At 40.8% G+C, this 27415-nt stretch overlaps 1 protein-coding gene and 1 pseudogene across 1 annotated transcript in view; both read left to right on the forward strand.

Moving 5' to 3' along the window:
- The window catches only part of COL19A1 (collagen type XIX alpha 1 chain), a 177188-nt gene that overhangs the window by 128784 nt on the left and 20989 nt on the right, over positions 1-27415 (forward strand). The window contains exons 18-34 of the mRNA XM_033143221.1: positions 2962-3015; positions 7632-7676; positions 7988-8023; positions 8773-8826; positions 11589-11642; positions 12342-12431; positions 13119-13163; positions 13255-13332; positions 16067-16102; positions 16193-16246; positions 16343-16396; positions 17213-17254; positions 17778-17831; positions 19450-19503; positions 23405-23458; positions 26115-26168; positions 27216-27260. Of these exons, the coding sequence (XP_032999112.1) occupies positions 2962-3015; positions 7632-7676; positions 7988-8023; positions 8773-8826; positions 11589-11642; positions 12342-12431; positions 13119-13163; positions 13255-13332; positions 16067-16102; positions 16193-16246; positions 16343-16396; positions 17213-17254; positions 17778-17831; positions 19450-19503; positions 23405-23458; positions 26115-26168; positions 27216-27260 (903 nt within the window). The remainder of the gene's footprint in view (positions 1-2961; positions 3016-7631; positions 7677-7987; positions 8024-8772; positions 8827-11588; positions 11643-12341; positions 12432-13118; positions 13164-13254; positions 13333-16066; positions 16103-16192; positions 16247-16342; positions 16397-17212; positions 17255-17777; positions 17832-19449; positions 19504-23404; positions 23459-26114; positions 26169-27215; positions 27261-27415) is intronic.
- Positions 2663-2761, forward strand: LOC117044834 (annotated as a pseudogene).

Here is a 27415-nt window from a genome sequence, read left to right on the forward strand (position 1 = left end):
TTAAAATGATATACTTTCGGGTTATCAGCTGTTTTCTTCAAGGAAGATAACCACTTAATTTGCCTTTCCAATTCAATAGTTTATTGTGCCTGATTACCCCCCCCTTTTCTTTTCTTTTCTTTTCTTTTGACATAAAGCGAAAGTATCACTGGAATTAATCAGTAGCTAGAACTGCAGGTGTAAAACTAGGAGTGTTTGATTGGAATGCTGAAAGACTAATGAAATAAGTATTTGTGTGAAGGAAAGTCAACAAATATATTTTACCATTCCATAGGGCACAGTGTTAATCTCTAAAGGCCCAATTAACTAGTTATGAAATTATGAAATTGTTTATTTACTCATTTTATTACTTCTGAATTTTTGTATGGCTGATGGTAATAAAATTATAATACAAATATGCTCGATGGGAGCTTTCATAGATTCCCTGTTTCGTTAGCATTAACCGGTCTTGGGTTCTTTTTCTTGTTGTGATGCTACAGCATGGGTAGACTTTGAATTTGTGGATATGGTTAATGTTTATAAATAGATGCCTTGCTTTAATAGTATGTTGTCTAAAAGTAAAGCATCATAATTGTAACATACTTTTCAAACTCCCAGGCAGGTCTTTCCCCTCGTCTGCTCCCTGACCCTTTTTAACTAGAGATACCAGCGATTGAATCAGAAAACATCTGCATGCAAAGCAAGGACCACTTAGCTGTGGTTTTACCCCTAAGTGTTGGTGCAAGGCTGCCTTTCTTGGTCAAGGTTTACTTCCCATTCCCATTTGGTTCAGGGACCAATTGCTTGATACTGAAGATCATAATCTCTCTGTGTTTATAATGCACCTGCTTATCTTTTTAAGAGTGCTACGGGCAGTGTGGTGTAGTGGTTAAGAGTGGTAGGCTCGTAATCTGGGGAACCGAGTTCGCGTCTCCGCTCCTCCACATGCAGCTGCTGGGTGACCTTGGGCTAGTCACACTTTTTTGAAGTCTCTCGGCCCCACTCACCTCACAGAGTGTTTGTTGTGGGGGAGGAAGGGAAAGGAGAATGTTAGCCGCTTTGAGACTCCTTCGGGTAGTGAAATGCGGGATATCAAATCCAAACTCTTCTTCTTCTTAATGACATGGTGCTTACAAAGGACTCCGAACTGAAAACACTGAGTGGAATCCTGATTGACGTCGCTCCTCTAACAGAAAGCATCGGTTGGTGAAATGGGGAGGCAGACAATGTTTGGTTATTCTTCCTCTGCCCTGCAACCCCCTCCCTCCCTCCAGAATCTGCTCTGAAGGATTGGGAGACCCCTTTGAACAGATAAGATATATGCATGCATTTGAAGGCTGCAAGAAGGAAATTAAATTGCCCAGAATTATCACCCTTCCTGTTCTGTTGACAGATGCCTTCTTTCAGGGGAGTGACACCAATTGTATTCTGTCCCCTGACAAGAGCATTATAATATATCAGAGATATTTAAAAATTATCTGGCTTAAGGCCAATATAAACCACAAAAAATGATAGTGTCCCTTGGTTTTTTTTCTGAACTGTATTTCTCTTTCTCTCCCTCCTTCTCCCTGTCTCTTACATAGTAGGTGCTTTAAAATTGCTTTGCAAGGCTTGTTTGTTTTATTTCTCTTTGGTCCTTAAAAAGTCTGTTTATTTGCATAGTTATAAATATTTATCATTTTGTAATTCTGGGCCTCGGTGGCCGCAGCTATGATTAATCCTGTTCGGCATACCCTGATTAGACCTTTTCAAAGTGCGGAAGCTTCCGTAGTAGGATGGCTCTCTTGGGGTGGTCCTCTGCTGAAATTTATGAACTGTGCTGACACTAGCTTCAATTCCCTTGACGGTCTGCTTCTTTTTCGTGAATTTGACAGTCCTCTTAACCTGGAAAATCGTCTTGCTCTGTGATAAGGCAGATGGAGGGGAGGATAATTCTAATACTGAATGTTTTCCCAATCTTTTTTGTTGGATTGTTGCTCTGCTTTCCAACCTTGACAGCTTCTCTAGACAGACTATAGTTCAAAAATGCACATTAGTTTACTGTAAGTTGTATATTTATTTAAAGCATTTATACACTGTCTTTTCGTCAAAAAAAGTTTGAGGTGCCAAGTCACACCATAACATTTGCAATAACATTTAAAATACTAAAAACACCAGTAATCACACACAGAGAGAGACAGACACCATTACAGTATACTGTATCATCAACATACTTTGACTTGAACTGTGGTTCTGTTGTAGCATTATCACATTAAGGGGAATGGCCTCAGCTTAGTGGTAGAACACATGCTCTGCATATATATATCCCAGGTTCAATCCCAGCTTTAAGAGCTAGTGCCAGTCAAAATAGTATTGGGATAGATGGACTATTGGTCTGACCGTGTGAGGCATTTAACTGCTAAATAAGTATTGTGTGTTACCAGGAGCAGAAAGTTTGGGGATTTGATATGTCTTATAGAAGTTGTTGGAAGTTTGCCGGCACTCCCTTTCCAATGTAGTATTATACACATTAAAGTTGTTAATCATGAACATTTTATGTTTATGGAGCCTGACAAAAGTGATTCAGAATAAGATTAATGTTAATTGCATTTTTGTTGACCTTTGACAGTAATCAAATGTCTTTCAAATTTCATCCGCTTTGGGTAAGACTCAACAGGTTTTCTTTTTCATAGATAGATACTGGGCTTGTTTTGGCAGAACTCATACTAAAATTGAATTATACAGAGAAGATTATTAGCGTGGCCCCTGCACAAGGAAGAACGACAAAATTCCATAATTTTTTATGCTGGCCTGTGACAATTTTTCATATAATATATATGAATCTCATAATATATATATATATATATAAAATCTCCAGTTGTGTGGAGATACTTTCAGTTCAGTTCACTTAAAATAAATGAATAATGCCTAGTACACTATTTTGTCGAGCCAGAAATATTATATTGACCAGACACAATTAACTTTTTTTCCTTCTCTTTCTAGGGTCCTCCAGGTGCATTAGCACTTCAAGATTCCTTTAAAGGGCCATTTTACCAGGTATGGGCAGTTATTTTACATTGGACGTTATGGAAGATATATGTGCTTGCACAACTTCCAATTTTATGTATCTCCAGCCTATATATTTTTGGCACGGGAAGGGCACAAAGACTGAAGAAAGGAGAGTGTAACATAAGAAGGCTGGTGAATGAACTGGGAGTAAAGGGAGATAGGAATGTGGTAGGAGCATATAGGACTGGCTGAGTTATTTGTAATTGACTAGAATTTCAGTTTACACATTTGAAGGCAGGGCGGGAGAAACTCTGTAGCTTTTTGACACCTTTCCCCAAGATTTTAAATATTTGCTAAATGTCTGGGTTACATAATGGGTTGTTTAGAAAGCCATCATCTGGGAGGGAGGAAAGCAAGCATACAGATGAACTTTCTCAACCTTTCTAGTTACAGATCAAGGGATATCTTCTGCAAGAATCTCCATTGTTAACACATTAATTTTTCGTGTATTTTCCCATCCCGCCAGCTGACCCCAAATGCATAGCCCTTCATTTTTGCCCATTGTGAAGCATGTTGGTAACATTCGTGCAGAGTTCCTGGGGATTTTGTTTTACACATTCCCAAATTGGAAAAAAAGTAAGAGAGGTTGGGTACTTAGTAATTGAGGGGAGGGGGCATGTTCATACCATGTAGACACATCCCATCAAGGACTGCCCTCTAGTGTGGATGGTAAACATTAGGTTAGGAATCAGAGGCAGATTCCTCTAAAGCACTCCTCTGTGGACACTCTTGCACCAATGTGCACACAGAAAAATTGTATCTGAGTTATCAGTTGCACAAGATGACAGCCCTGCATTTTATATATAGCCTCAAACTATTGGATCCAGTAAATTCAGTGCCACTACAAAATGCATTTCCCTAAATTCTAAGTTTGCCTACTCAGAAGCAGGCCCATTCAGATCAATGGGACTTAACTCCTAAGAAAGTTTACATGCGATTGCAAGCTGCAGTATACATATTTATTGTGCTGTAGCTTTTACTGTCTAGAACCCCACTGGGTTTGAGTAATTTGAAATGCTGCTTTCTGCATATGTCTCCTAATCCATTCTCTGGTATGGAGCAGCTAATTACATTGAGTTCCCCCCCCCCCCCGAATAGTTTGTTTCTTGTAATCTTTCTTGGTGTACTTGGCATCGGTTTTAGTAGCCATCTAATTTCACATTATTTAAGATTAACTTTGTGGCAGGTGACATGAACCACAGTGGAGGTCCTTGGGGTTTGATATACATCTGTCTGCAAAATTCATGTTTCTCACTACCAGGAGGCTCTACAAATTCTTAAGTCATCTCATGTTTCCCAATTAATATCTTCTGGCCAAACATGGGCCAGCTGTTTTGCCTTCAAGAAATTAATCATCCTTTAAATCCTCTTACAGTGCATCAGCGAACTCCTCCTTTCTGCTGCCCAGGGCAAAGCATTTAATGACTTATTTCCAAGCAAGCAACTTGCTTGAAAAGGAGTGCTAAGTTTAGTATTTAGGATGATGGAAGATGATTCACCAATCTAAACCTCAGATTGAAATACTTAGACTCTCTGGAACCAGAGTTTCAACTCACAGCAGGGCTGATCCTGCAAGCCTGGTGATGAATTTTCAGAGCAGTATATCACATTAGCAGTATTTAGGAGAACAATTTGTCCTATCTGGATGTTAAGGAACCATTAAAATGAGTGATTGGTCTTCATATGTTTGACATAAACATCACAATTTTCTTGAAATTATGTTATGTGGCCAATAAAATTTCCCATCATTGAACCTAAGAATAAATTAATTCCTATATGTTCAATGCATATTACTATTACTGTTACTATTATTACTCAACCTTCTCCCTAAGGTGCCAATTTAAAACATCTTACAAACACAGAAATAGGATGGGCCCTAAAAAAACTACAGTACATCCCAAGTGTCATAAGCCAAGATAAAGAGGTGTATGTGTAATGTATTTAAATCTCTATATGGTAAAAGGATTCATGCAATATTCAAACGATGTTCAGATTTTTATAAGCGTACATAATTGGTTGCCAGATCTGTTCCTTTGATTTTAGCATTTTTTCCCAAGATCCAACAATAAACTTGTAATTACTAGGCTAAGATTCATTCTTACATAGCTGCATGACTCAATGGGCTCCTGTTCTCCACTAGAATTTGCTGAACATATTCCTGTATTCCGAAGCTGAATGTAGTCCTAGTCACAGAAAGGGAACTCTAAAGGTTCCCACCTACATCATAACTAGGTATCTGCAGATGCTTTGTTCTATTCTCTCTCCTGACAACCACCATCATAAAAATCAGACAGGAAAGATAATATTAATCAAACCCTGGCCGATGCACCCAAAATACTTCTATGGTACTGCCTCCAAAATTTTCATGCCTCCCATACAAAAGTATGTGCAATCCTGAGATGTGTTGCGTAGAACTGTACATGTAGGTGCTCCCTGAGTTAAGTAAGCTATCTCAAATTGAACAGAGGCACAGATTCCTGATTTGTGAGGCAGTCTAAAATAGAGCTGCATTCATAGGCCTCAGCTCGAGACTTGCCATCTCTGAATGCTGATGTTAACATGACCTGACATTCTTGCTAGGTGGTTTGGAATCCAGCTTTCCATTCTCTATTCTTACAAAGCTCCTTTCCAATCCTACCTTCCTTGCTAGTTTAGCAGGAAGGAACCAACTTCATACTTCTCAGATTCTTTCTTCCCCATTCCACCCTCCCCCACATTTTGAAACTTCCAGTTTGCTTCAACAGAACATGCTCAGAATTCAGAAGTTCATTTGAATAAATGGAAGTCAAAGCTTTGATTAGGATTTTAATGTTTCACTTTAAGCTGGGCTTTATTGATATTTGCTTACCACGAAAGTGTCTTTATAAATCCTCTTAGAAAGGAGCAGAGGCTAAAGGTTTATGGCAAGGTTAGAGAACCTGCAGTCCTGCGTTAAATTTGGCCCAGCATGGGTCTGAATTTGGCCTGCAAGACTGTTTCCCCAAAACCTCACCCGTCTGTGCTATGCCTGATATCATATGCATGACAGACAGAGACATGGCTGGATTAGCTGCATGAATTGAGGTCCTTGTGGAAAATGTAATTGTGCCGCTGGTCCCTGCAGAGAAAGCAGGGTTGAACTCACCCCACTTCAGGTGGTAAGTCTGATGGGGTAGTATTGTTTATGTTTATTCACCCCTATCCACTTCCCAATCTTGAATACTCTGGATGGACTTGTGCAGGTAGACTTTGGTTGCAGTGAACAAACTGTGTACCTCTGTTATTGCCAATTCACATAGTCAACTTGGCATGCTGTGTGAATTAGCCCTTGACTTTCTCCCTTTAGCTCTCCAGGAATTTTTGCCTATAACCAGCTGTTTTATCATTCGAAGCTCACATCTAGAGAGCCCATTGTTATTTTGAATAGATTCACATTTAACAGTTTCTTTTGTGTATGCAAAGTCATTTGTGTGATTTATATGGAGTTCTTGAACTGGAACATTTCCATTAGAATAAATTTCCAATATTTAAAATTTATATACATTCTGAAAATGTTGTTTTGTTCCATTTCCCTGTTTTGTCATTCTGATGTATTTTCCCTCCCAATTGTGCTTTTAATGAGCAAATAAAATGCACATGCTGTTCTGAAAAGTACACTTATATGCAATGCTGCGTGTTGAGGTTACAATGAAGAGATTGGAAATGCTTGGTATCATTAAGAGACAGTGATTTTGCTTAAGGATTCCTAGTCTGTTAATTTTAAAATTAACTGAAGAACCAAAGCTCAGAGGCGATACATCCAAATGCTCATGTGAGGAATGATCCAACTATCGAGGCTAGACAAAGCTATTTTCATAAATGCGGGAATGAGGAAACAAGAGCCACTGATTTGGTCTCCACTATTTCTACTCTAATGACTGGAGCAGGTTGCCCAGGGTTGGTTTTAATTTAATCTGGGCACATATCTGAATAAGCTTTTTCCAAAGATACACAACAGGTGTCATCATACCTGTTAATATAAACTGAAAGCATTTTCTTAACTGCACAGACTTTGGACCAAGTTCCAAAAGCAAGGGCATGTTTTCATTGGCTGACCCAATAATTTCCTTGGCCTAGGACATTGGTCAAAGTCTGAGGCTGTAGTGTATACTTTCTGGAAGAGCTGCAAAGCTCTCCTCTATAAACCAATGGAAATTTCTGAATCATAGAGTTGGAAGTGACCATGAGGGTCATCTCATCCAACCCCCTGCAATGCAGAAAACTTTTGCCCAGTGTGAGGCTCGAACACACAACCCTGACATTAAGAGTCTCATGTTCTACTGAATGAGTTATTAGGCTAAGTTCGAGACTAGCATATACTTTCTGAAAGAGCTGGGATACTTTCCTCTTTAGACTGACAGAAAATGTGTGGTTTCTGTTTCATTTTTACTGCATATGTTTCTAATTTATTTAATATTTTTATATTATTTCCCCTCCTCCCCATGAACCTGAAGGTGTCTGCATGTCTCTGTGTGTATTACTAGGGGCTTCACTCACCTACCTGCTCACCCCTTTGGTAACTGCCCTTCCCCCACATCTGACCTCATCCCCCTCTCTTAACAATATTGTTTTCTTTTTATTACAAGAGTTATCAAGAAAAAATGGGCTTCAAAGGAGCAAAAGGTGAAAAGGTATGTAATTCACCACTCAGGGATTTAGGGGTGTCATGGTTTGTTTGTCTGCATAACTAAATGTTGCCATACTGTCCAAGTATGCCCTATAATCTGCATGTGTAGTTTGTGCATAGATAGAAATATGTCCTCTGAATGTTTTCCCTGATGCGTTAGGTTACAACATTTTGTTCTGTACTCTATTCCTTTTCCTGAAGCCAGCACAATGCTTATACGTGCCTTGACGGTTAGCTCTTATGTTCCTGTGCCGATTGTTGTGGGTTTCATGTAATATAGCCCATGTAAATATTATGACTTATACTCTTTCATAGGGAGAGCCTTCACAGAAAGGAGAAAAGGGAGATCCAGTAAGTACAGCTAAATCCTGTCATTGTGGTTTCTTTCCATTATTTACTCTTAGTTTGCTTCATACAGTTGGTGCTTTGCAAAAGTCTGAATAATAAAGTATGAACATAAAAAATATCACGGATCTCATGTCGCTGCTGCTCTGTTGCCTACATGTCAACATGATTCATTTTCAGGAGCCTTCCCCAACTGGTACTTTCAAGGTGTTGTCAAACTACAACTCCCATAGGTCCCAACCAGCATGACTAGTGGTCAGGGATAATAGGAATTGTTTAAGACATCTGGAGGGCACCAATTTGGGGAAAGCTGATGTACAGGTAGCAATGGGCAGGGGCTTTTGGCCCTCTAGATGCTGCTGAATTATAGCTCCCATCAGCTTGAGCTGTCATGGGCTGCATGGCATCAGCTGGGATGGGCAGGGATGGCAGGTTCTGTTAGAGAATTAGGAGCCACCCCCCACCCCCCGGATTGGAGGTGTGGAGAGTTCCAGCAGTGGCAGGGAAGAGGGTTCTGCATTTTTGCTGCTGGACTTCCCAGCAAGGGAAGAGGGTTTGGTTGAGTCAGTCTCTACACGCCTTCAGAGAATGAGATTTCCAGGGTAGCTCAGTTGGTGATGCGGGGTGGGGTGGGGCTGAAGGGTAGGACTCAGTTCCTGTCACCAAGGACTTGCTGTTGTCTGCGATAGCAGGAACATTTTTCATTCATATATAGTTAGAAGTTTAACATGCCATTCTCAAAAACATTTTTGTAGGGTGCATCCGGGGAACCTGGCCCTTCTGGACCCATTGGAAGTCCAGGACCACAGGTATGTAGGTTATTTTTAGTATACAAAATACCATGTTGAAGCTCTGTGTTGCCCTTCTTCTAGCACAGAGAAGAGTACTATTGATTTCTAGTCCTTTATTTAATAGCATTAATTTTTCAAAACAGTCTTCTGACCCATATGTACTTGCACAAAATGCCAAAAATATACGAAGTTTTATGGGTTTTTCTCACAAGTTCCGCTGACACCTTAAAATAGTTGAATGCTGTCCAGATCCTGTGTTATTTCTTTGTCCTGTACAGTGCCAAATAAACAGTTAGCTTAAATGTTAAATAATCATAGCAACTTTGTTCCGATCCAGTGACCCCTCTCAGTTGTCTTTTACCAACCAAATTTTGATATGCTGCCACTGCACCCTGAAACTGATAAAGAAATCATATTATTTTACTTTATTTATGTCTGAATGTATATGACACCCTTCAGTTTGCAAAATGCATAGAGCAGCTAACAAAAGACAACAAATCAATCCCAAATAAATTTTTAAACCCCTCCCCCGGTAAAAACAGCTCTGCATTAGAAACAGTAAAGTCAATGCAAACTGAAATGTACAGGTGTTTTTCATATGTTTGAAGAGCAAAACACAGTAAATAAAAAAGCACAGCAGCTTCAACATTTCTGTTCATATGTAAATGTCAATCATTCACTCTAAAAGTGCTATAAAAGGCTGAAAGTTTCACTTCCCAAAGAAAAGTAAAAAAAAAAAAATGCTCATTTTCAAGTTTTTTAAAAAATGGAATGAATTCATTTTCCCCCTGTGAATTCACATGTAATATTTGGCATGATTGATATATATATATATATATATATATATATATATATATATATATATATATATATAACGATCTCTCTCATTTGCTATGAAATATACCTCAAGCACATAAAAGAGAGAGAGATGCGCTTCCTCCTTGAATAAAATTAATTTATACAGCCACAAGGCTTTGCAGTTCTATGCTTTTATTCATAAAAATTCATTCTAGAGCTGTCTCCTCTATAGCGAATTTTAAAGCTAATGGGGTAGAGCTCTATTTAAAATGCCCCATTTGTTTAGATGGATTCTAGTTTATTTCATTTTTTCCCCTCCCCTAACACTTAAGGAAACTGAAAGAGAGCAAGAACAGATAATGACACTCACAGCTGGAATGTCGAAGGCAATGTAGTTTAGGCAAAACTGGGCAGGATTTTTTTTTGATTTTTTTTTTTAGCATTTTCATAATGTCACGCTTTTTTTATTACATACTTTGAGTGTATAAAACCGGCTGGGATTTTTCGTGCTTTGAGAGAAGACAGACAGATAGAAGAACCTGAGCCCAAGTAAATAATATCACAGGATTTTTAAGGAACCCCAAAGTATCAGTAGTGGTCAGTGGGGCCGAGCAGCATAGGGCAGCATTGCTTACTTGGCTTCCCAATGTGGATGCTGCTACTGGTAACCAAGAGGGAGAGGGAGGAGGTGACAGGGACACTGGTACAATGTGGGTGCAGCAGTGGGAGCATCTGATTGGTTATGCCACTGAACCATGCCAACTCCCCACTGCCTCACCCCTCTTGGTTGCGTGTAGAGGTCCTCAAGCCCACCCCCAAATAATTCACACCGCACACAGGAATTTTGTTTAAGGTTATTGGCATAATTTTGGCCACAACTTTTTTTATTAAATTACAACATGTGAATGGTTGCTTAGGCATTGGTTTGACTATAAGTCCCATTCAGGGGACAGGCTGACTTCCATCCGCCTGCTGGAAGACAGCAAAGGGGAAAACACATTGAGGAGAGGATTGGGGTCGGGGTGGCCAGGACCCTCCCTCTCCCCTAGTGTTCCCAGGGGCTCTTGCGTGGCCCTAACCCATGACCAAGGGACGGACAAGCATGGAGAGCCCCTGGATTCCTTTAACAGAATTCCCCGCGCAGCAGCAGCATTGGAGGGGCAGGCACGGCCAACCACTTCCCCTCCCCCAATCAAATTAAATAACCAATGCCTAACCGCCAACCTTACAAGTTGTGACTAATTGCTACGCAGTAGGCAAAACCCAATGGCCACAGCCAATCAGCCAAATTCCTACCAGGCCCCTGCCACAAAGCAGATGACCTCATGACAGGCATAGCAAGGTCAAAGCGCACACCTACAAAACGAGGGGGGGCGGGTGGGAGATCCGGCGCACGCAGCAAAGAGGGGCTGGTGCTGCGAGCACCCAGAATATATAACCCCTGTACTGTCTATCAAAATTTGCAACATACAATTCTCCCCAACAACCCCAAAAGCCCCTATCAGCATCCTTGGCTAGCTAATTAAGTCCCGCCCCACAACTCCAGCAGGGTGTCTTGCTAGGCCCCAACCGCAACACGTGCTCTCTAGGAAGGAGAACACGCTTTACTGGCAGTGACCTCCACATTGGGGAGCCAGGTGAGTAATGCCAACCCACTGACTGCTACTGGAGAGCATATTACCAGTCCTTTAACTATACACCTGAACCATGAGGAACTAGGCCCACCCGCTCCAAAAAGGAAGAACTTTTCCCTCTTTGAGTTACAGGATTTTAATTGGGTGTGTTCTTTGCTGGTTTTGAACACCTTCAAATAAGGCTGTGCTATATGGACAGTAAGTGAATTTTTAGCAAACATTTTAATGTGACTACTATATAAGAGGAAAACTTTGGCAAATCCCACCATCTACTTAAAAGTAACCCTCTTTTAACTGGCCAAGTGACATAAAAACTTACCACCTTGGTATTTCTTTTTAATTAACTAGGGCTTAACGGGAGAACATGGAGTACCTGGAAGACCAGGGATTAAAGGAGAAAAGGTATGTTTTGGTGATACAGAATAAGCATGTCATGAAAGGCTCCTAGGACTAACCTTTTGAGTGTAGCTGTCCAGGCTTTGTTATGAGCAATATCATCCAGTATAAATTATTGCTGCCTTCTCGTTACTGAACAGAATAGGGATTCACAGTTGAGGCCATTTTTCCTATTACCGCAGACTCATATTTGTGTATCTATTGAACAGATGCAAACAAAGCAGAAACGTATCCCATTGTTTCCTTGTGAGATCCTTTACCAGTACGCCCCAGAGCAGTGTATGTCATTAAAATAGGAAACAATACAATACAAAAATAATAAATACAATGAAATAATTCAATATTTCCAGCGCACAGGACAAATTAAAAAAGCAGTATTCGTCAATTCTGTAAAAATATATATATATGACTGTAACAAACTGACAATTATTCACCCCTCCTCCAAAAGCTTGCCAAAATAGATCAGATTCAAGACTCACCTACTTAGGTGCTACATTAGATGAGAAAACTAAGGCTACTGTCAATGTAGCTAGGAGGGTGCCATTTTTGAAGCAGTTAATTGTATTAAGTAACATGAGTCCTGACAGCAGTTCAAAAAAAAAGATGTTACTAGTCATAAATCAAACTGCTAAGACAAAATATATTAATGAGACATTTCTAATTCCTTTCTGTGACTTTACCATTGTTTTCATCTATATTACATAGGGGGACTCTGGTGGAATCATAGGCCCCCCAGGGCCGCCAGGTTCTAAAGGTGACACAGGACCTCCAGGATCAGGCCTTCCAGGAAAACCAGTAGGTATCATAGAGTTATGTGGCAGAAGGGACCATGAGATTCTCAAAACCAACTCCTGTCACATATGGGCACTTCAGATATAAATTAATATGTTAATTCAGAGTGAGCACACCACAAGCAGAGTGGCAAAACTGTGGCTGTGGGGCAGAAAGATCCTGAATGTTAGTAAAGTCACTTAAATAATGCAGATGGAGTCCAGAGAGAAGATGAATCCTGTTTTCAGGATTTTGTTTAGGAAACTAAACAAAAATGGTGTATAATCTGAGGAGGAAATAAACAGAAAGGGCCTGTACCTAGCAAGGAGGCATTCAACCAAACATACGGAGGAAAACTCCCTCAGAACTACAGAGCACATGCTACCTCAGCATCAGCAAACATCCTGTTTGCCTGGTTGCTAAGCAATACGACCTCCACCCATTCCCTCTCTTGGTTAGTTGACTATAATGCTGACAGAAGTATCCCTTTAGTTGCACACAAAATTTGTCGTCCCCCCCCCCTTTCCACATTAACGACTTGGGTCAGATTTCCAGGCTTTTGGCCCTACTGTGTGTGTTTTTTTACTGGTGAGCATCACCTCCAAAACAGAAAACAGCCATTTTACAGCAAAGTATATAACATATCATGGTTCCTTCACACACATGCTTTTGTTCATAGTTGATTTTCTTTTCTTTTATTTAAAAAACCAGGGACCGGCAGGCATTCCTGGAGCAGTTGGTCCACGGGGGCCTAAGGTAGGGGAAATCATTAGAATTCGTATTTTTGCATTTCCCGAGTACTGAGTTCTTTTAAAGGTTCATAAACAATGGTTTGCTCCTTCATCAGGGTGAAAGAGGGCTGCCTGGAGTACAAGGGCCTCCTGGAGAGATGGGTCCAGCAGGAAATGGAACCCAAGGCACTCCTGTAAGTACATCCCCTCCGCCAGCTTTTTGTGATGTTCATGCAAGGTTAATAATGCCCTATGTATGTCACAATTACTCAGATGATAAAACCTTGGTAGTGGCCGTCCATTTAATATACCTGTATGATTGGTGATGGACAATTTCCTTTCCACTGTACCGAAACTGTGCATTTTCTGAAGGGATCAAGTTGTTGCAGGGTTTGTATCCCAACAAAATCATCTCATTTGTTTGAGGGTTCCATTTGTACAACAAAAATTCCCTTCCCTGCCCTCGCCTCTGTGCTCTCCCCTCCTCCCAATCTTCTCTGGAGGGTTGGAGTTTTGGGGGGAAGAGGCGAGCGGGGTGGGGGTGGGAGTTCCATGTTGGAACTTGAAACCCTCACACAAATGGGACAATGCCACTGAATACATCCCCTATAGTATTTTCATTGCAGAAAACTTACCGGTAGGTATGTAGTGTTTTGTTTTGTTTTGTTTTGTTTTGTTTTATACCTTCTGGGATATCTTAAACAAGCAGCTGTATAAATGTCTTCCTAATCTTGGTTTTGAGAATGGGAATGGAATTGGAAAGGAATGGAATGGAATGGAAAGAAAGGAGTTATGCATTGCTACATCACAGGGCAGGTAGCATGGTTCCTGGCTTTCCTCAGAGTGTAACTGTACCTAGAACATAGCTGTCAACTTTCCCCCTTTTTTAAGGGAAATTCCCTTATTCCGAATAGGATTCCTCGCAAGAAAAGGGAAAAGTTGACAGCTATGACATAGAAGCACAGAGGCCTACTTCATGCTCCTCACAATGTTAGAGATTAAGGTACATTTGGAACATATTACAGTATTATTTTTCAGCCGTTTGTTTGTTTGTTTACTTATTTGCTTACAGTTATATAGCACCTTTTTCTCCCAAGGAGTGCAATGTGGTATACATAGTTTTCCTCTCCTCGTTTTATCCTCACAACAACCCTGTGCAGTAGGTTAGGGTTAGACTGAGAGGCAGTGACTTGTCCAAGGTTATCCAGTGAGCTTCATGGCTGAATAGGCATTTGAACCCTGTTTTATTGTTTTAAAGTGTTTAATGTTTTCATGTATTTTTTAAAAAATTATTCATTGCTGGTTTTGGATTTCAAATTGTATTATAAGCCACTATAGGACAACTTTTGTGTGAGAAGGCAGTGAGAAGACTGAATGATGAAACAACTGGATCTCATTCCACCTGCTGAAGCACTGTGTGGCTTTCAGTAGCCAGGATTAACATATCATTTGGTGGTTTGGTTTTAGCATATAAAACCTTACAATTTTTTATGTCTTTACTAAAAAAAATCATTCATCATTTTATGGGTTGTTGGGGGGGTTGGTTTTTTTTTTAATTGGTTACATGCCTTAAGGTTTCATGGTAGAACAATTTAAAAACACAAATGAAAACAAATGATCCATTTTTGCAATACATTTCCTACCATGAGAGGAATACAACTGTGGCATGCAGAGTCTTGTGACCAATGCATGATAGCTGGGGAATGTTAATCTTCCTACGCACTTCACAGGGGACAATTTTTCCTGAGGATCATTGATATATCATTTCAGTCTCCCCCACACACTGGCCCTCATGTTTCAACATTGCCCCTGGCCTTTAATGTCGTAAACAGGGAAGATGGTCAAAATGTTAACTCCAGAGCATTTGATTTTACAAAAGGCCAGCAAGTATTCTGTTTCCCATGCTGTATCATCTTGCTAGTCAAATGTCACCATATTTGTCAATAAAGAAGGATACATGTTATAATAACCATGATCCTGAAGTGTCCTCTTAATTACAGGGATGCATTGCATACTCTGTTTGATGAAGCCAGCTTAATAAAATTTTATTCTGTTCAAATTAGAAGCAGAGGGCATAACTCTTGGAATAAATTTAAATAAATTACTGTAAATTCACATTCAGGGTTTGAAGCGAGCGTAAGCATTTTATTTAAAATATAAGTAGGCTTAAAAAAATAGTTCAGAAACTTCCAACATCTGCATTTCTTTAAAATATATTTAAGGTTTATAAAATAAAATACAGTTGTCTTGTGGATCTCATCACAACAATAAACTTTGTAGCAATATAACTGTGTAGGTATTTATGGATTAATTTTACTGAATGGCCATCCAGTATATCCAGCCAAATATATGGGTCACTCTCTTTCTTGGCAAATTGCTTAACTTTGGGGGGAAATGTGTTGGATATTATCTAAAGGATTGTTAAACCATGCCACAGGTGACCCTCCTCTCTCTGGATCAGCACGCAGAGGTGTTCATAATGACTGTATATTTCCATTTGAAATTTCTACCTCATGAGAATGAAAAGAGGGCTACCCTAGAGGGCTGAAATGGACAGAACAGCAGCAGGCTTCATGCAGGCACAATCTCCTATTGCTTGGAAAGAAAGCCTGAGGGATGAGGGGACTTAGACAGCTGTCAGGAGGTGGGGACTTTCAGTCTTGGGAACTGATTTTATGGGGTAAGACTTACTGGGGATGGGCTGCTGAGCTCATTAGGCCTCACACTCGGCCAAGCCTGTGGAGATCGTGCTTTTGCTAATAAAGAGTTACCTCCAACTTTGAACTGTTTGATTCATGTGTACATGACAGTGCCTGAGAAATGTAATCAAATGTATTCATGTATCACATGTATCACACTGCGATTCTGTACCTATGACTTGTATTTCTCTTTCATTCTCTCTCTCTCTCTCTCTCTCTCTCTCTCTAGGGTCTTAAGGGGCCTCCTGGGGCACCGGGCTTCCAGGTAAAATACAAAACGGGAAATTTAGGTGAATGCTATTTATGCATTTATCGTCCAGCTATTTCTTGATGACCTAACTTGTTTCCACCTCAGGGCTCAAGAGGACCTCCTGGATTACCAGGTACTCCAGGAACACCAGGTATTGATGTAAGTACTAACTTTGCAAATGCTGCTATGGAAATTTGTGTCCCTTGTCAAAGCCAAGAATGTAAAATACAGTACTTTTAATATATCTGTCTATAGGGTATTCCAGGACGTGATGGAAAGCCAGGACTCCCAGGGCCTCCAGGTGACCCAGTATGTATATAAACCAAGGCTCTAATACAAATGCATTTAAGGGTGAATATTGCAAATTTATCTAAAGAGCTGCAAGCATATGAAAGTTTAGGCTTATGTATTTAATTAATTATAAATAGAGTCACAGTTTCAATCACTTAAGATTTTGTTTGATTAGATATGGGGAACCTTTGGCCCTCCAGATGTTGCTGAATTACAACTCCAGTCAGCCCCAGCAAGCATGGCCAGGGGTAATGGAACATGTAGTTCAAAATGTATATAGTTCAGCAGTGTGGGAGTTGTAGTTCAGCAATGTCTGGAAGACGAAAGGTTGCCCACACCTGAGTTTGATGAACACTTGTACTGTTGTTGCCTGTTAAAAACACTTACTCGCATTTGAAAGGTCTAAATTATCTTAAAAGGAACACAAGTTCAGATGGCCCTTATAATGACCTTCCTAGCCATCTCTTTTGCAGGACTCTTGATTGTACTACATATGGAACTACAATGCCTCTGATGGTGGAGAGAAGGTCAACAATGAGTTTTACGCTTTCCTGATGCAATTCAGTTCTAGGCTAGATCTGCTGATGGCTGTATTTTGAGCTTTGGATATTGCACTTGGGAATTTTGAATTTACAGTTGCAATTTATTTAATTTATTTGCAACCTAGACTTTCTTTTTCTTTTTGTAGTATTTCCTGCCAGTATTTCCTATGTTTGTTTCTTTAGAGAGCTGCATCACCCTCCTTTATTATTAAATATGGACAATGCATATAGTCATATAAGATGCTTTAAAAGGGTGCTCTACTCCCTCTCTGATCTGTCTGTTTGCTTTCAGGTTGCTCTTCCTCTTCTTGGAGATATGGGTGCTTTATTGAAGGTAATTGCGTATTCTCGTTCCCCGCTCTCTGCCAATAGTTGGCAAAACCACAGAGGCAATCAGTTTTGCAGTATCGATGCTAATCTACTCTTACCTATAGAGCCTAATTTTTATGTTTCTGCTCTGCTCTTTTGGTTTACAACCTGATGTCAGAAATCAGAAACCATGAATGCACACTCTTAGCATATCTGGAATTAGCACATTATCATGGATCACTGGTGTTCATTCTTAAAATGAAGGAGATCACAGTGCTGACAAGGCAAACTGTTTTCCATATTTTTTTATTGCATTTATATCTCACCTTTTCCTCCAGGGATATCAAGGTGGTATATACATGATTATCCCTCTCCTCATTTAATCCCCACAACAATCATGTGAGGTAGGTTAGACTGAGAGGGAAAAAGAAGAATGGCAGTCTTACCGGGCAGGGATGGCCATTGAGTTAAAAGTTATGGCTGCCTTTGTGACAAGAAGCATTACTACTTTTCTAAAAAATATTGCCCACCATTTTTGTCTTCATTAGGGTGATCCTGGTCCAAGAGGTCCCCCAGGAATCCCGGGTAGAGAAGGGCCCAAGGTGAGTTCCTGAAGCAAGAACTCTGTGTAGCTTTCTGGCTAATGAAGATGTTGAGCGTGGTTGCTTATTCATATATATATATATTTACATTTTATTTCCATGTGCTCTATTTTGCAATATTGCAATTGCAGGTTGCTGTTGTTAAATAATAAATAATAATGAGCAGTTGTTTGGCTGTACTTGTTTGCCAAACAGTAATTAAAGTGCCCTCTGCACACACAAAACTGGAGCTGCCTGGCTAAGGGTCAATGATATGAAAATTCACTAACACAGTGTCCCATTGAACTGGAAGTATCTAAGGGACTCAAGCCAAAAGGAGGAAGCTTCCATCAATTATACAGTTGCAGCTGACTTGTATTGAACAGGACTTACTTATGTTTGTAGAATAAGTCTTATAGAAGGATATTGGCCATTGAAATGGGCTTTCCCAGATGATATAGCATAACACTATGTTAAGTGGCATGTGGAAACACTAGTTGAATTCTGGTTTCGGGTGATTACAGAAAAAGCAATGTCAGCAGCACTAAATAACTCTAATATTGCAGTAGCATACATAAAGGTAAAGGATCCCTGACAGTTAGGTCCAGTCATGAACCACTCTGGGGTTGCGGCACTCATCTCACTTTAAGTAGCCGACGTTTGTCCACAGACAGCTTTTCCGGGTCATGTGGCCAGCATGACTAAGCTGCTTCTGGCGAACCACGGAAATGCCATTTACTTCCCGCCGGAGCAGTACCTATTTATCTACTTGCACTTTGATGTGCTTTTGAACTGCTAGGTTGGCAGGAGCTGAGACCGAGCAACAGGACCTCACCCCGTTGTGGGGATTCGAACTTTCTGATCGGCAAGCCCTAGGCTCAGTGGTTTAGACCACAGCGCAACCCATGTCCCAGTAGCATACATACTCGTGCTAATTATCGTCTCATTAGCATATATCCAGGCTCCAGAGTTTGAACCCATAATTATGTGAAGTTGGACAGTCTTAAACCTTTTCATTCTGTCTGAATGGATATTCCATAATTGTTGTTTTATTGGGTATTATTAGAGATGCATGCAATTTTTTTTTCAGGGGGTACTCAAGGGTGCACAATACCGGCACTTCTCTTTGTTGTTAAGAAGTGCAGCACTTACCGTGAAGTTGTTGCAGTGAATACCAGCACCTCTCTTTTTTTGGTTAAAAAGTGTGACACTACTGTAAAAACTTCATGGTACCAGCAGCACCATTTTCTAGAAAATTAGCACTGGATGCAGGAATAACAATGTATGAAACTATCATATCTATGTCAATAATTTTACAAGCTCATCTGCTTCATTCATTCATGTAAATATTTTGACTTCTTGTTACTCTGTTATTTGGTACTAACAGCACAGTCTTATGGAAGTGTACTCAAAAGTAAGTCTGAGTTCAATGGGACTTACTTCTAGGTCAGACTGTATATCAGCCTTACATCTATGGCTAAATTTCTCAGTGAACTCAAGTCATGCTGATACCAGGACCAGGGTGTGCACTATCATCTCAGTGTTGTTCCTTTGTTTCCAAATGCCTTGAGGGGGGTTTGTTGGGTAAGGTTGTTTTTATAACCAGACCCTGCAATGACACCCAGCTCTTTGTTTCTAGGGAAACAAAGGTGAACGTGGATTTCCTGGGCTGCCTGGAGAAAAAGGTGATGAGGTAAAAACTCCTGTTGCAATCGTAATTGTGTTTCCTTTACTCAGCTGTGAAGAGCCATGGGCACCAAATCATTGAAGGGGCTTCTGAGAATGCACTTGGTCAGTGCCTCCCCCTGGATGGCAACACTTGCCCCAGCAATCTCATAGAATCATAGAGTTGGAAGGGACCCTGAGGATCATCTTGTCCAAACCCCCTGCAATGCAAGAATATGCAGCTGCCCCTTATGGGGATCGAACCTGCAACCTTGCCATTGCCAGCACCACGCTCTAACCACTTGAGCCATGCTCACCACCTGTGCACAACTGACATCAGTAAGAATCCCTCTGTGAGGCTATGAATCAGGGTTATTCAGGGTTTGCACTTTTAGCCTACTGTGTACAATGTCTGAGCACTGCAGAAATTGCCAGGGCAAGAGGTTAGGGACCAGAAGAGGCCCCTATGTGTTTTGTGGTGTTCACTACCTGCTACTGTTTTGCGAAGGTTAGGCAGGGATGTGATTTCATTTAATTCGGTTGGAGTCAGAGCACAGGGCTTGTAGATTTCATTAAATATCCTCATCTTTTTCCTCTGTCATTTGAGCATAGGTGGTTTTGCTCAAATATGAGTTTCTGTGCTGCTCATTGAATACATGAGCATCAGCGGGTGGTGTTCAGCCAATGAGCTGGATGCATTTGGATTTGAGAAACAGATTTCCTTGTACTGCCGCATGTAAAAATATGACCTTGGTACTATTAATATAGTAAAAAAGGCAGATTTGACAATGGCTCTGTGTTTTAAGGACAAATAGGCCAGCTGCAGAAAGGGGCACAGCTTTGTTATGGTGTGTTTGTTGAATCCTTTCCGCACAGCAAATGCAGCAGGTAATTCCAGAGACATGACTTCAAGCAACTCTTAACAATACATTACTGCTGAGAACCAATAGGCAACTGAGCAAGTAATAATAAAAAGGCCAGTTTGCAATTGGCATTTAGTATTTTAAGAGACTCCAGAGCAAGTTTATTCTGGGCAAAACTTTTTATTGGTTCAGTGGGGTGCCATACTGATTCGTTCAGTTACTAAGCTAGAGTCCTACTGCTGTGCAGTTCATCAGCTCCTTAGGCGATCCGGCACTTTTCAGTGGCTCTTACATTTTAGCAGTAGCTCTAGGTTAGTGCACTGTAAGTGGGTAAATTAATGCTACTTTCAGAAGATTACACTGCCAACAGTGATTTCATTAGTGGGTCTGAAAGGTACAAAGTTTCAGGAACAACAAAGTGGGGTTGTACTTCAAGCCAATGTTGTAATCTATAGGGTTTCACAGAACTTTGGACAAACTTCACTGGCAGTTTCTTTTTAACAGGTGAGAGATATCCTAAAATGTAGCCTCTATTGTAGTCTGTCTCTCAACCTATTTTTGCCTTATTTCACCTTCTTTCTCTTAGCCTTTTGTTCTTATTTTGGGGCTTATTGTCATCCAGGATAATATAATATGTCCTTTTTAAAGGTAAAGGGACCCCTGACCATTAGGTCCAGTCGCCAACGACTCTGGGGTTGCGGCGCTCATCTCGCTTTATTGGCTGAGGGAGCTGGCATACAGCTTCCGGGTCATGTGGCCAGCATGACTAAGCTGCTTCTTGCAAACCAGAGCAGCGCACGGAAATGCCGTTTACCTTCCCGCCGGAGCGGTACCTATTTATCTACTTGCACTTTGACGTGCTTTTGAACTGCTAGGTTGGCAGGAGCAGGGACCGAGCAACGGGAGCTCGCCCTGTCTCGGGGATTCGAACCGCCGACCTTCTGATCGGCAAGCCCTAGGCTCTGTGGTTTAGACCACAGCACCACCCGCATCCCTTTTTACATTAATGTCCTTTTTACATTAGAGCAATTGGTATGGTTTGCACTAGTTCTTATGCTTTGTTGTTGCTGAAACAGAATGTTAGCCGGTGTGCCAAAATCTGGTGGCGCACACATAGCTTCTGCTTTTCTTTTTACTGTCATGCACAAACACAGCATGTGGGAACCATGTACAAGCTCCAAACAAATGCTGCTCAGCCAGTGGTCAGGGGTGATGGGATTTGTAGCCTAGGAACATTTGGACATACACAGGTTCCGCATCCCTGTCGTAGACATGCAAGGTACAAGTACATATACTGTATAGGCAAAGGTCGCTTTACAACAAAGTAGTTTTGTTAGTGAAAGGATTTCCATTTGCACAACAGAACTTCCCTTCCCTCTCTTCTCTCTCCACACCCTTCCCAAATCTGCTCCCTAGGTGGTGTGTGAGGAGAGGAAAAAGAGGGGAGGTTCCATTGCACAAACATAAGTTCATAGAAAGGAATCTTAGAATGGAAGAGTTGGAAGGTACCCTGAGGGTCATCTGGTCCTACCAGAATCTTGCCCGCAGCCATCCCTGGGTGGGTTCAAATCACCAACCATCTGGTTAACAACCAGACTTCATTGGATACTGCTCCTAAAAAGCATCCTGCAGAAATAATCCATCCTGCATCCTGCATACAGGGCATAATTGCATTACAAGCTTAAATTGATTTCATTATTTATTTGAAGAATCTTTATACCACATTTTTTTGGGGGGGACTATCATGGTGGTGAACAGGATAAAAGGAACAATAAAATTGCCCTGTGTTTATATGTGGTTAATATATATAACACCTGAAATGTCCAGCCTTCCCCCAAAGAATATTGTGAATTGTTGTTTGAGTACGGTCATACCTTGGATCCTGAATGCCTTGGTAGCTTTGGCTCCTGAATGCCACAAAACCGGAAGTGGGTGTTCTGGTTTGCGAATGTTCTTTGGAACCCAAATTTCCGACGGGACTTCCACAGTTTCCACACTTTGGTTTTCAAATGCTTTGGAAGTCAAAGGGACTTCTGGAACAGATTCCGTTCAATTTACAAGGTACAACTGTAATTCTCTGTTACAGATCCCCAGCTGCACCTCATAGAACTAAAATTTCAAAGAGGGAAACACTGTCAAACTAGTTTGTCTGTCTTGACACTTCCTATTGTTTGTGAGGCAAAGTGTAGAAGTTGTATGGAACAGTTTAGTTATCACCCTCTGTGGTGAAGCCAAGTGTAGCTGTTTAAATCCATGCTAATAAATGTGCCATACTAGTAGATAGTTAAGTAAACCACTTTGAGAGAGCCTCTTGTGGGGCTATAAAATAGGATATAAGTATTCTTAAATAAATAAATTTCCAAAACATAAAACAGATCCCTGTTCACTGAGTCAAAGAGAAATAGATACTAGGTGATTACATGTTGTGCCCCAGACCCATACTTTATTACTTTCTTCTTTATTAAAAAAAGCACTAATGTCAAAATAAATCAAAACTCTAGTTACAGTAACAGTAACAGTTAGGTAACAGAGAGATACTTCAACAATTATTGGCAGGTGGGGAAGCTGTTGATGTCCAGGAAAGGAAAAACAACAACAATCTAAGCAAATGTAGGACTAATCAAATGTATTTATTGTGTGACTTAATAGGTCATCACAATAATGCCAACATTATGTAGTATACCGTATCAGCATTTAAAAGAAGAGCCTTCAGAATGAAAACAATTTAATGAGAAATGGAGAGGAGACTTGTGATGCAGTGGCACGATCCTTGTATTTTGTATAAAAAGAAAGCTCTCCCTACTATACAGATTTAGACTGTAATCTGAAACACACTTGCCTGGGAGAATATCCCAGTGAAATCAATGGGGTTTGAGTAGACATGTGCAGGATAGCACTGTTAACTATTCCAAATAATCCCAGTGAATTAAACAGAATATGCTGTTTAACAACAAGAATGTTATTTGCAAGGATGTACATATTTTAGGGGGGAAAGGCCAGTGATTCCATATTTTCACAAATATGGAAATATGTATGTCTATCATCTATTATTTTTATTCATTTCAGGGTCTTCAAGGTATTCCAGGACTTCCTGGCGTAGCAGGGCCTTCTGGACCTTCAGTAAGTCTGTGTGCCATCCTTATCAATGAACTCACTGACCCCAGCATGCTACACCTGTTGATCAGGCTTTAACGGGGAGGGATTGTTCTAAATTTAGTGAAAGGACACTTCCAGATGACCTGTGTATTGAGCATCCATCCTGATTTGTTTTCACAAACCTTTGTGGGGGAGAATAGGCAACATAGGCTATTTATTGAGTTCCAATGCACTTTCCTCATCTCAAAAAGTCTGGGGGGTTGCCCGAGGTGAGGGGTGTACAGCTTGGCTGCACAACTTTAATTGTTCAATCCGAATATCTCCTAAAAGTAACTACAGTCAAGACTGTTGTGTAGCAAGAGTGCTTGGTGGAAGAACCCAGGGCCAGTATTTCTTAGTTATATAAACCAGAGCTGGGCTAAAAGCTTTAGAGAGCTTGTTAATCCAATTTAAACTCTTATACTCCAAAGCAGATAAGGAGATCCTCATGCGAAAGCAGACTTCCATGCATATCATTTGCTGGATTAGAAACACAGACATAAACTGGATACACATCAGAACACTGGTATCCTCTGCCCACACTGCGTTGTTTCCAGATTGGCTGTAGATTCAAATGTGCATTTCCATTCATAGTCTGGGACAAGTAGATATGCATAAATACCATTTATATGCATGACCTCCACCAAATTAAGACATTTCTTTGTGCAGAATGCCTTAGCATTTAAGAGGACGGGTAACCTTTTGTGAGTTTCTAGTCCCATAGACATAGTTGATAAGTGATATTCAAGCTGATTTTTGTTGCTATTCCTCCCCCAACCTGCTGCTGCTTTTTCTGATTAAGGCCACAATTTTGTCTTCAGCGGACCTAATGGTTTTGTACAACAGTAACCATAAAACAATGCTGTCCTGAAAACTCACATGTTAAAACTTAACCTTATGTTGCGAAGAACCCCTGCTTTATGAATTGATCCTCCCCACCCCACCCCATTATATTTATTGTAAATATACGAATTGAATATGTGAAATAAGTCAAATGATGGGCCTGTTTGAAATGTAACAAGAAACCATGGTTTGCTGTGAGCACGAGTGATTCCTGCAGTATCTCCTGCTCTTCCTCCTCCTCTTCTGTCCTTCATTCATGAGGGGTAGAGATTGGAAGCTTCAGTGTGTTGTTTTGTCCAGATATGGTGAGCTGTGTTTGTTCAATCCATTGTTTTTATATCAGGAATAGTTTATGGTTGCATCTGTAAGAAATGTTCGACTGCAACAACCATCTAAATATGAACTTTCTCCATCTCTCTACCTCTCTCTTTTGCTCTTGAATGGGTGAGAAGAGGAGGGTAAAGACATAAGAGCAGGGGTCAGCAAACATACCCGGCCTCGGGCCAGTTCCTCCAGTGCTGATCACACGGCGGGCTGGAGGGCGGTGGAGCACGCGCACTCACTTTTTCTGGCACACTTCCGGCGTGGCGCCAGAAATAGCTTGTGCACGTGCACATGGGCCTCCACAGACCTGGAAGTGCGCCGGAAATGGCGCTTGCGCGTTCTGGTGCCGCACCGACCCTGAGATGGGCAGCTGCGCTGTGCCGCACTGGTAAGAGCAGGTGGAGGGTCGTCGTGGGCCAGATAATTGGCTCGCTCGGGCCATATCCAGCCCGCGGGACTTAGTTTGGGGACCCCTGCATAAGAGAGTTGCAGTTATCACCAAGGGCTTGCTAAACCTCCTATATAGGCTTCCTGTTTCAGACAATGAAGATAGGGCTGTCAGTCACTTGGCAGGCTACAATTCATAGCTGATGGGCCCTATTTAGCTTAGTGAGTCATGCATTATACAGGCTGGTTGTAATTGTTATCACTTTCCTTTCCTTCATTGAGTTGTATTCAAACCAGCACAATGATGCTTGAGTAAGGTGAATTCCCAGAGCTTCTCCCTAGTGCAGTTTCCAGTATGCCTCAAAAAACCTTAAAAGCCCTGAAGGGGAGCCTGAGATGTGGGATGGGAGGCTGCAGCGGGGTGGGGAAAATCGGGTGGAGGCAGATTTCATGAGTGGTGTGCCTTGATCCACAGGGGGGGGGGCTTTGATATGCTAGTCTGGTGTTAGAGGAGAAATACTCCCTTTGCATGAGCACCGTTGCATTTCAGCTGCACTGGATACAACCAGTGCAATGAACAACATTTCAACATTGGAGTTGTCATTTGAGCATCAACAGTGGTTTCAGAAGGGGTCAATATCAGATGGTTGTAGATAGCTTACTGCAGGGCAGAGGGTGTAATCAGAAGCATAGCTTTCACCCACCAGAGGCTCATCAGCAGGATATAGAAGTATAATCTTGGGCAAAAAAAAAAAGTGAATCCATGTAACATGACCTTCAAAAATTACAACTTGCTGAACACACACACACACACACACACACACACACCTCATTTTATAGATCCCTGCCTATTGAAATCAAGCAGTTGCCTTCACTGGACTCTTTTTGGCACCTGGTGAAAGCATTCTTGTTTAGAAATTTGAGGTCATTTAAACCTGTTTTAGTATTTAAAATTTTGTATCTTGTGAGTTTTCGTTGATTCTGTGGTTTTATCTTTTTGTCAATGGATTTGAGGTATTTTACAATCAAGCAGTGTATACATTTTATGAAATAAATGAATAATAAAAAGTAAATAAATGTTTTTCAGGGGGCTGTCGGAAGACCTGGACACCCAGGCTCACCAGGGACAAAAGGTGAAAAGGTATGTTATCCCTTTACATACTATATTTACACGCCTCAAACCATTTTGTTGTTAGTTTACTGAACTTCTTTTTTCTCGTAGGCTGTTTAATGAAAACAATATCTGTACAGTCTTTAATTTTGTTTAGATTGAAGTTTCTTGAAATGCCAAGAGTGAAGGTTTCAGTAAGACATATCAGTCACATTGCACATAAATATGTATTGTATTCTGATTTCATCTAGTTAAAGGCACAGATTTAGCCAGGTAGTGATTTGAGTGTGGCTTGAGTGTATGCACTTAGGGAGGAAATCAACACCATGACACCCCCCTTTTTTAGGGTTTTAAAACACAGATGGGCTTACAAGAATCTTAACTTTAGAGTTCTCTGAAGATTTCAGCATCAACAGCACTCCTGGGACCTCCCACAGCCCATCTGCGGTTCTCAGCTTTGTGTTAAGGAATTGAAGTTCAAGGCAACGGAAAACTGAGCTTCACAACAGAATGCTCATCCACAGCAGTGTGTTCTATATTAAAGATAAATCAACATCAGTGCAACTTGCTGCAGGAAAACAACAACAATTAGCCGCCTGTTTTTCTTTGATATGCTCCAAAGACAATTTTGTCAGCATGAATTGATGGTGGTTATTTTTATATATATATAAATTAAAATATTATCTTCAGCAGGGTATTCTCATCCTTCCCCAGTCTTATTACGCTTTATAAAAAGCTGTCAGCTAAATTCTGTGTTCTGCCAAGGAGCAGTCATATAGTATCTTGTAGCATTCACTAAGGGCTGTTATTGTGAACTCTGTCCCTGATGAAACTCTGCAAGGAAAGGAATGGAAGGCATTTTATGTCCTTTAGCTGTGGCAACTCACATTGCATATATAGGCACCAGGTATTCTGATTTATATGCAAACTTGAATTTTAAGTACAAGGCAACTAACATCTATGTTTGAAAGTACCTTTTTTGGGGGAAGTTACTATTAATTATGGTTGTTGCTTACCTTACTTGTACATAAGTTCAAAAGAGACATTCATGGTGGGTTGTTTTTTATTGCGCTTCAGGGAAACGAGGGTATTCCTGGAAAGCCTGGACCTCCCGGACCACCCGTAAGTGAAATATATGATACTGCCAATAGCTGGGGGTCCTAAGGATATTTTTGCAGAAAATTGCTGTACCTCTCTGATTCCTCAGACTTGAAGCAGTGTAACTGATTTATTGTGGCCTAAACCTCCATAGGAAAGGCACTGTTTTCATGTTGCTA

The sequence above is a fragment of the Lacerta agilis genome, chromosome 3, assembly GCF_009819535.1.
Source record: "Lacerta agilis isolate rLacAgi1 chromosome 3, rLacAgi1.pri, whole genome shotgun sequence".
In the NCBI taxonomy this organism is placed as follows: Eukaryota; Metazoa; Chordata; class Lepidosauria; order Squamata; family Lacertidae; genus Lacerta; species Lacerta agilis.